General features: G+C 43.0%; 1 protein-coding gene across 1 annotated transcript; it reads left to right on the top strand.

The window, feature by feature from the left end:
- The first annotated feature begins 5,997 nt into the window (after positions 1–5,997).
- Positions 5,998–8,438, top strand: snai1b (snail family zinc finger 1b). The gene is made up of 3 exons (XM_031316866.2): positions 5,998–6,262; positions 6,642–7,172; positions 7,514–8,438. The coding sequence occupies exons 1-3, from the start codon at positions 6,181–6,183 to the stop codon at positions 7,693–7,695; spliced, it is 795 nt and encodes a 264-aa protein (XP_031172726.1). The 5' UTR covers positions 5,998–6,180; the 3' UTR covers positions 7,696–8,438.
- The last annotated feature ends 1,124 nt before the right edge of the window (positions 8,439–9,562 follow it).

Below are 9,562 nucleotides of genomic sequence, written 5' to 3'. Positions count from 1 at the left end.
TTTTGACACCTCTAAGGACACCAGAGCAACTTTTTATATGTACAAGGGGTAAATCTTAGAAAATCTCATGGTTCTAGTAGGAACTCATTAAGATTTTTTTATTTTTTTTAAAGGTGCAGTAAGTTTTCTGACTCTTCATGTGGTCTCTCCAAGATGTTAGTTTCCCTCAGAATGTAAGCATCTGACCATTAGATGACCTTTAATGGTGCCATATATTACATCAAAGTGGGCCTGTGGTTGGACTGCGGTGTCTGCCTGCTGTCCAGATAAGGTTAGAGCAAAGACACACACACTGGCCAAATTCCACCTCCGTTAGCATCTGTAAAAGGTTTTGGGTTTTAGTGTGTATACCCTGAAAGTCAAGTTTCGACACTATTTGTGGCTAAAATCAGCTTTCACCACCTCATATAAAAATAGGAAGTGTTTCCATCTGAGAGAGATATGAGAGTGTGTTTGCTCATACAGTACGTAACTCTGTCGTTGGTCTTGTCTTATGTTTGTTTAGGCCATCATGCAACAGTAGTGCTCTGACCAAATATAAGCACGTGGTATTTATTATCTGGTGGTGATAGATGAATTCATCAACAGTTTATTTCACTTATGTACACATGCAGAGAATGTGTTGGCACATACTATAGACACATATTCACTCCTCTGTTTTAGAACTGGAATGAAGCACTGATAGCCTGGCTCTGCCCTCCTATGTGCTTCCGCTCAATTTTCATTTTCCTTCAGTACACCTTCTGGGTTTGCGGTATATTCTTGGGTTTTCTCCGGCCAAATCTTTACCGGTCCAATCAGCGAACAGAGGGAGTGGCTGAGAACGATGACGTTGAGGTTGTGCGCTAGTTTGAGTTGTAGTTCCGTAATGGCGGCGGAGAAAGATGCGAGTGAAGCCATTCGGTCCGTTGTAGCAACGCTGCCGAATATCCAGAAGTTAAAGCCCGAGCAAGAACAATCTTTGCTGAGTTTTGTTGGTGGCCATGATGTTGTGGCCCTCCTCCCCACAGTGTTCGGGAAAAGTTTGATTTTCCAGCTCGCACCGTTAGTGGTGAAGGAGTTGGCTAAGGCGAACGCTAGCGATGCTAATGGTCCGTACATGCCACCTGGGAATATCAGGGACCGCCCCCGTGATTACGTTGTTTTTCCGACTGCCAGCGTTCATGTGCTTCACTGTCTATGCGTGTTCTTCTTCTGTTATATTGCCGTTTGGCATAACAACTTGTTGCATGACTGCCACCAACTGTTGGGCGTAGCCTAGATCATCAGGTGTGTGAAAACATGGAGGCCACAATAACAAAGATTTGCTGCTGTTTTCTTATGCGAGCGCCTACTTGACTTGAATTGGTTTACTTGTTACTGGCAATAGCACACAAATGTTATAACTAATTTAAGTTACTCTGTTGAAACCAATGGACGACTACAACCTAAATCGATAGCACATTGTGGACGTTGGCAAAATATAATATATAATAAACAATTCTGTGTTGAAGGAAGTTTCTCATCCTTCAACACATTTGAATGATCGTCGGCCATGTTTCTGTACGTCAGTTGTCAATAACGTGTCACCAACTGGGAAACTCTGTTAGCAAAATCTAGCCCCAGTTTCCCACCTCTGATTCCCACATGAAGTGACGTGAATGATGACGTTTTCACTGGGAAAAATGTTTTTCCGATGCCCATGAACGCACGGAGAGTCGATTTGTTGTTGACATACGTCACGACCAAACGTTAGCGATTGGTTATGGCAGATCCAGAACGGCTCTGGGCAGATCCAATAGTTTTAAACTTCAACAGAGGGCTGCAGCCCATGCTGTGGTCTCTCTTCACCATGCACCACCCTGGAGACAATATAGCTCTTCCCCTTATCTATTATATGTTGACTTTTACTTTTACTTAAGTTTATGTTCATTTGTAGTTTGACCAAATAAAGCCTTTAAGTTGATGTTTGTGTGAGTTTCCTCTTTTGATACAAGAAGGAGCCAACTTGTAACACCTACCAATTCAAAGAGTCGAAATGTGAATGACAGATTGTCTTTTGGTCCAAAGTACAGAATGGATTATAAATGTCAAAGCCTCAGTGGCTTCTTAAAAAAAAAATTAATGCTTACATCCAAACACAACAAAGAATAAAGAATCTCATTTTGTTGAATTATTTGTTTTATTTTAACAAATTGAACTCTTATTTAAAGCTATAAAAAAATCTATAATAATCTTTCAGCATATTGTAATTTAGGTGGTCTGAGAGAAAACTAGACTTCTGCACCTACTCCTGACTCTGTTTTAAGGCTTCTGAAAATCTAGCAGGTGATGGCTCACGGCGGTGGCTAATTTAAGTTCATGTTTATGTAGCTAGTGAGAGCCTCAAATAACAGTATGTTATTTTAAAGGGCTTTACAGTCCCACAAGTTTGCAAAGAAAACAGGACTGTAATTCTCATACAATTGCTGCTATATAACGGCATCAGGATCCCAATCACGATCGGAATGATTGAGATAAAAAAATCATAGTAGTAGCGTACTCGCACAGGTTACTGTATGAAACGCATGCATATGCCCGTGCTGGTAGGAGGGGCTTAGGCAGAGAGGGGAGAGCTGCAGCAGACAGTATTTTCATATTTTCGATATTTCCAGAAAACTGCCTACCACAGCACACAAAAATTATCAAAATACTCTGTGTCAATATTCATCCTCTTGTTTTGTTGACACTTTGTCCGTACAAAACAATGTATTATATGGAGATGCAGCAAAAAGAGAAACCTCACTTCAATCTGCAGGTTGTGTTTGCCGCTTCTCTATTTGTCAAATTGTCCTTGATCAAGATGGATTTTTACTAAAACATGCAAGTGTTTGTGTCTAATGAGAGTGTGTACAGACTACAGAGCATATGTGTGGGAGTGTGTGTCCATATGATCAACTCTGCATTCCAGTGGGATAATCTTATCTCCCTCCTGCTGTGTTTATGGACCTCTGAACTATAGGGCAACACTCACATACACATACACACTCCAGTTCATATGTATTAACACAAACAAACAGAGATGCAGTGATAAAAGAGCATGAAGCAATTTATGTACATTGGAAACAGACTGACAAGTATCTAAACAAGCTGTGGCCTTGGTAGTGGCACAAACCATCACAGACTCATCGGTTTTCTTTCAGATTGAACTAGAGCATCACTGTATCGTCAGATCCACCCACTAACTGACACATGTGCATTGGGGAGATCTACTGTATCCTTTGAATCATCGCATGGACAAAGATGAGGCATTCTGCATAAAACATCTAATGTAAATGCACTTAAGTGACCGTTACCTGTCGTCTGAAATGGACTGAATGGTAACAATGTACCTGATTGTTCAAAGAGCTATCAGCATGGGGTTTTAAAATGTAAAACATGGCTTTAAGCTGCACTTGTGTACTTATCACTTGAGCAAAAAACATTTGTACAATCACAATAGGTGTTTGGGAGTTGGCTTCTTTTCATACACATGAAAGGACACTGGAGTACAATACAGTATGGTCACTGGTCACCTCCACCACCTTTAATCAAAGCATGTTAAAGATGTAACTTTACCGTCAATGCCATAAAAAAAGAGCTTTAACCATGTTTCTCAGACAAGTTTCTATTTTTTAAAGGGATATTTTTTGGCAGGAGGTTACCTGACCCCCAACCATTTGCAGTGTTTTTGGCATTAATTTATAAATCCTCCCTATATATTAGACTAAATGAAGATTTGTCTTCCATGTTATTTTTAGTTCGAAGAGGTTTCAGCAGACATTTTAAGCATCTGCTAATTCATCCCTGAGGCCAGAGAGGAGAGAACATCTGTTCTGAGCAGCAAAACTTGCATGTCTTCACGTCCTCTGTGTGCCACGAGGTCACTTAAACCCTGTTGTAACACAAATTGTCTGCAGTAAGCCCCACACAAACTGCTCGCCTTGGAAGGGCAAATTCAACAGTGTGTAATCAGCTGTTTTCAGCTTACAGCCTACACTGTGTGTGTGCATGTGTGTCAGGTCAGGTGGATGTTTCATTTTGTCAATATTTTTAGTTTGTGTGAGTGAGAAATACAGATACACACACAGATCATCATACTAACCCAATACATACCACTCATGCAAATTATTTTAAATACTGACATTAAACTCTCAAACACCATTTGTACTTTCATCCTCAGCAGCAGACCCACAACTCTCAGATTACTTTCACGTGTGTCTTTGCTATTTGCTTTTTGTTTTTACTGCTGCCCTGTCCTCCTGACCTCCAGTCGACGTGGCGTCGGCGTCAACAAGCGCTCTAACGACGTGTGAACTTTTGGGCATGCAGTGACAATGGCGCCTTTTAGAGACAGGTGCATACACCCCCCTCACCCACCACCAACATTCACCCTGCAACCGAGGAGCATTTAGGCTCTTTGCAATGCTAAAGAGGACCACTGAAGACTGTGACATTCCTGTGTAATGGCTGGCACCTGATTTTCAGACTCACGGGGTGTGTGCACCAACAGTTTCCTAGTTAAAAAATAACAACCCTAAAATTAAAGGAGAAAGGTTCAGATCCGGACATTCGATAATAATCAACTGTATTGTATAGCCCAATTCATGCAAAACAAAGTTTTACATAAAAGTGAATGATTAAAATAAGGATACATGTAGCAAAACAAGATAATGCAGATGATTTAAACGCTATAGGATACAATAATTTGGGATGAGAAGCAAAGATGCGATGGATGGTATGACAATCAACAACAAATCACAATTTCCTTTTATTACTTTCAAATAAATTCTGGTAATACTGGCTTAAGTGTGATTTTGGAATGTGGAGCTGCTTTATATTACGCACACACTTTACGCACGTTGGCACATAAAAAAGGATAAAACATTAAGTGAAACCAATTTCCTTTCAGGACATTATCCTCGCTTCATTTTATGCCACCTGAAGGTATAAGGTTCAATAAGGCTCTGTCTGGGTTTAAGTTACATCATCATATTGTTCCTGTCAACTCGGTTAATTTTATCCCACATCATGCTGTGAGCAAACTGGAGAACAGTGTCTCTTTTATCTGAACGGACTTATTTCCCGCAGAGAGACAGAGAAAGAGAGATGCGGCCAGGATGAACTGAGTGCTGAGGGGAGCAAAGAGAACAGAGCGTCTGTTCCCCGTAGGCCTATATACGTTCTTAAAAATGTCTCCACCTCACCAGGGTGCGTAAAAGCCTCGAGGCACAGGCACACAAAAGAGCAAGCATAAAATGTCTGTTTTTTTGACAGTGAATGGGTCTAAATGTTCTTAAACAGTGTGTGGCTCTAAATGCTAAAACAGTATATAAATTGTAATCACACGTCTGTTAAAATATTGTTCTCTAATTAGAGAGAAGTCAAATTAAATTATTGTGTGAATTAAGCAAATCAAGGCAGCTGTAATGTTAGTTGGAAAATATCTTGCTCCATTCAAATATAATGAGTTTCTCTAAATCTTACTACTTTATGCCCATTTTCACCGTTATTCTAGAGATGTGTGTAGAAATAGACAGCACAGAAGGCCACCTTACACAGACATATAATTTAGTAGCCGACAGAGGACGCTCCAGCTTCAGTTTGCCATGACACAGTTAGTAAAGGAATGGACAGTGGCGTAATGTACAAGGTGTAAGAAAGCTTTTCATAAAATCCTAATTAGATGTGATCTGTTTTGCGTACATACCATCTATTCATTCTTTTTTTCCAAATTGAAAAGCAGTCTTTTGCACAGTACATAAACATTTTTGCCGAAGTTCACTTGATAGATGACTCTATTCACATTCAATGACAATAGGTGTTGCCTGTAGGTAAAGAGTGAGCCGTTAAAGCCGTGAAAAGCACAATTAGATTTGCGCTTTGCTACAGCTTTTGGCACATTGGGCACCTGTGGTGAGCGCCCTGACACGCTGGGTGTGTCTTTGGGCGGAGATATGCCCACCCACCCCGCTGCTTCTCCCCTCTGGTTACTATATGAGGAGGCAATTTCGCGATTCCCTCAACAAGATACGTTCAACCCTGGTAGTGGTCTCTCCAAGCGTTTTTTCCCGTCCGACTGGAATCTGCTACTGTCTGCAGAAGAGATCCGTTGTTCTGAGCCCACTCCGCCGTGTGAATTAACATTCTTTTTTTAATTAATCAGGGAAGCCAGAGATCAACATGCCTCGGTCATTCCTTGTCAAGAAGTATTTTTCCAGCAAGAAGCCATACTACAGGGAGAGCCAGCTGGAGAGCCAAACTGGTAAGTTTGTTTTCCTCTCTGATTGACTGAATTTGATTAATCTGTTGTTATGTCTGACTTTGATTCATCTGTTATTATATCTGACATGTTCAGTGAATCACAGTCATTCAGTCAGTCATGAAAATAGCTTCATCAATTTAACTTCTGAGGCAGAACAGACCTATGTGGCATGTAAGATGGATATTTATCTTGCCTGTAGTTTTCTGGGTGGAAAACCAGGGTTTCGGATCACCTGGAGAATTTGCTAAAGCTAGATGGATCAGGGTTATATTGAAAGCAGGCTGTAACAAGACACCCAAAAATGAAAACAAAGTTTAGTGCTCTATTAGATTATCTGTCCATTACAATCCACCTGACTTCCTTTTCTCTGTGTTGCCAGCTTTTGTCCCAGAAAGCTTTCCACGGGCTGAACTCCCAACGCAGAACAACAGTTTGGCCCTGACCTGCTATCCCACCAACTCCTTCTTCAGCAGCATGGACACCATGCCTGCACCTCTCTCCCCTGTGTCTCTGTCCCCTTCACCGCTTGGCCCTCTGGACCTCAGCAGCTCTCCCTCCAGCAGCAGCGAGGAAGAGGAGGATGGTGGACGGTCTTCAGATCCTCCCAGTCCGGACATCATCCAGCAACACATCTACCACTGTCAGCACTGCAGTAAAAGTTACACCAGCCTCTCGGCACTGTCCCATCATCAGATGTCCAACTGTGCTCCACAGCAACAGACCCATTCTCTGCCCACTGAAGTCTCTGCACGTCCAGCCTTCCACTGCAAACACTGCCCCAAGGAGTACACCAGCCTGGGGGCCCTGAAAATGCACATTCGCTCACACACATTGCCCTGTGTGTGCCCCACCTGCGGCAAGGCCTTCTCAAGACCATGGCTGCTCAGAGGACACATTCGCACACACACAGGTATGCATCAAAAGCAACTTTTCACGTCGGTATGTCAGAGTAATCGCATTGATTTCCCAGCTCTGTTGGCTTGTAACTGTAACAGCTGGTTGCACCTTGTGCTCATTGATATTCATTGATGTCTCCTGACGTGTGAGCAAATGTTATTGCTAAGCATGGCACAATCTAATCTCAGCCTCACAATGGTTACGCATGAAAAAAGGCAAATCTGCATTAAGTAAGTTAGTGTTCCTGCTCTTTTGTTGGTGTAGATCATTTGAAAAACAATGACGAGAGGACACACCTCTTTTGCCTGTTAATGAAGTGAATTCCCAACGCTAACAGTTCTGTTTTTTAACCAGGTGAGCGCCCCTTTGCTTGTCAACACTGTAACCGGGCCTTTGCTGATCGCTCCAACCTGCGCGCCCACCTGCAGACCCACTCTGAGGTGAAGAAGTACCAGTGTGGCTCCTGCTCGCGGACCTTCAGTCGCATGTCCCTGCTGCACAAACACACTGCCTCTGGATGCTGCCCTGCCTCATAGACTCACATTCCCTGAACTGTTCTCATGAGCCAGTTGAAGCTGGTTCATTACCCCCTGATTAGAGCCAATGTACACAGAGGACAGTATACTTCAAAGCCATGACGGGACAGAAAACTGGAGTTCTGTTGCTTTTATAAATTGATTCTTAAGTGCCTTTTCCAGGATTCTGTAGGTAGATCTATGAGGTCATATTGGTAACTGCTGCACATATTTGCTGCGTCCTGGCGACTGTGTGTATGTATGTGTGATTTGAGGGCAGCTGGACATCCAGTTAATTCCCAGGAAACACCATCGGTGCCGGCCGGTCCGGGACTCTGGCCATGTTGCAGCTGCTGGGGTGTGTTTGTGTGTGTATGTGGGGATGTCATTCCTCACCATACTATACATACATGAGCAAGTGTGTGTGTTGAGACAGCTGTCTGTGTATGGTGTACTGTGGAGGCAGGGCGCTGAGAGACGTGTTAGCTGTGACCTCGGTGACAGGTGACTCCTGCCCGCCCCTCCTCATGCCAAAAACACTTTCCACACACTGTTATGGGATGTGAAAGGACCACTTCAACTTGACCAAAACACGTCTTGGCTTTACCAATATTGTCATTTTACAGTCTAAATGAAATTTATTTAGACATGTTTTAGGGGAATGTTTTGACCAACAGTTTTTTTTTTTATGAATTTTGAACATGCATTTCAAATGGGAATACTGTGCCTTTTTCTGCCACATGTAAATAAAAGCTTTGTTTAAAAAAAAATGCTGTGGCCCTCTAATATGTACTCTAGCATTAATTAGTATCTCAACATGCATTGTATTAACACAACTCTAAATTAGTTCATCAGGACAAACATGATGGTTTCTGAATGGGAGGGTGTGTGGTGTGTGTGTGTCAGGAGGAGCGGAGACAGGTTTGTGCGATGTTGAGTGATACGGCGGAACACCTGCACACACCTGCCAGGCTATCAGCACACACACAGAACACATGCTCAAGAGGCAAATGCAGGTGGGAGAAAGGTAGTGGAGCAAAAATGCATGTCATAAAGTAATGGAAGATGCTAGGCAAGAAAAGCGATCCTCCCAAGGGCCAGAGCGTGCAAATTCTGCAGAATAAAAGTCAGTGTGAAATTAGCTGAGTGTGGGAATCCCACTGACCCACTTCCTGCTGCATGAGCGGCCACAGATGGAAGCAAAAATCTTAGGCTCAAGACCAACAAAGTCAGGCTCCGGACAGCTCGGCAAACTTCACTGACACACATCCACTCAGTCTGTGCAGCCATCTGCTCAGTAATGGTTATACTCTGGTTACCTTATGAGCCCAGCTGAGAGTGAACATCCAGGGTGCACATATGGCAGCAATGTGTCTACAATCTCCACTGCCCTCCTGACCCACACACACACTGACGCCAGCATGTCTTAGTGAGGTAACAGCACGTTTCCTCCAATAGCTCTCAGTGTTGAGAGGTGGATGCATGTGTGTGTGTGTATGTTAGGGGGGTTTGAAGAGGCTCTCGAAAAGCTTAGGATCAGGTTGCATGACTTAGCTTGCCCAATGTAAACAGCACCCGACAGACTGAGGGACAGCCACACACACATGCAGACATTTTGAATAAAAGACTTTACTTTGATCAAGGGGGATTTTTCATTTGTCTGACTATGGGCTGTTTTGAAGCGAGAGGTGAGTCATTTAGCTGCTACACACCTACGCAGGTAGTGAGTCAGAAGCAGGCCACAGGGGACTATACTCCGCTTGAACTGACGGCAGTGTCAGATTTGGTGGGCACAGAGAAGGGGCAGCTGGGTTGGATGAGACACATAACATGTCAAATACGGCTATAGAGGCAGACGATATTCCATTTTCTCTTGGGATATGTAAAC

Source organism: Sander lucioperca, chromosome 12, assembly GCF_008315115.2.
Source record: "Sander lucioperca isolate FBNREF2018 chromosome 12, SLUC_FBN_1.2, whole genome shotgun sequence".
Classification (NCBI taxonomy): Eukaryota; Metazoa; Chordata; class Actinopteri; order Perciformes; family Percidae; genus Sander; species Sander lucioperca.
This window is presented reverse-complemented; position numbering and strand designations above follow the sequence as displayed.

What these genes read in the sequence shown, in the direction of transcription:
- snai1b (XM_031316866.2), top strand. Translation starts at nt 6,181, where the DNA reads ATGCCTCGGTCATTCCTTGTCAAGAAGTATTTTTCCAGCAAGAAGCCA. An exon ending in CCAGCTGGAGAGCCAAACTG is followed by an intron (nt 6,263 to 6,641) that starts GTAAGTTTGTTT and finishes CTGTGTTGCCAG; the next exon opens with CTTTTGTCCCAGAAAGCTTT. An exon ending in ACACATTCGCACACACACAG is followed by an intron (nt 7,173 to 7,513) that starts GTATGCATCAAA and finishes TTTTTTAACCAG; the next exon opens with GTGAGCGCCCCTTTGCTTGT.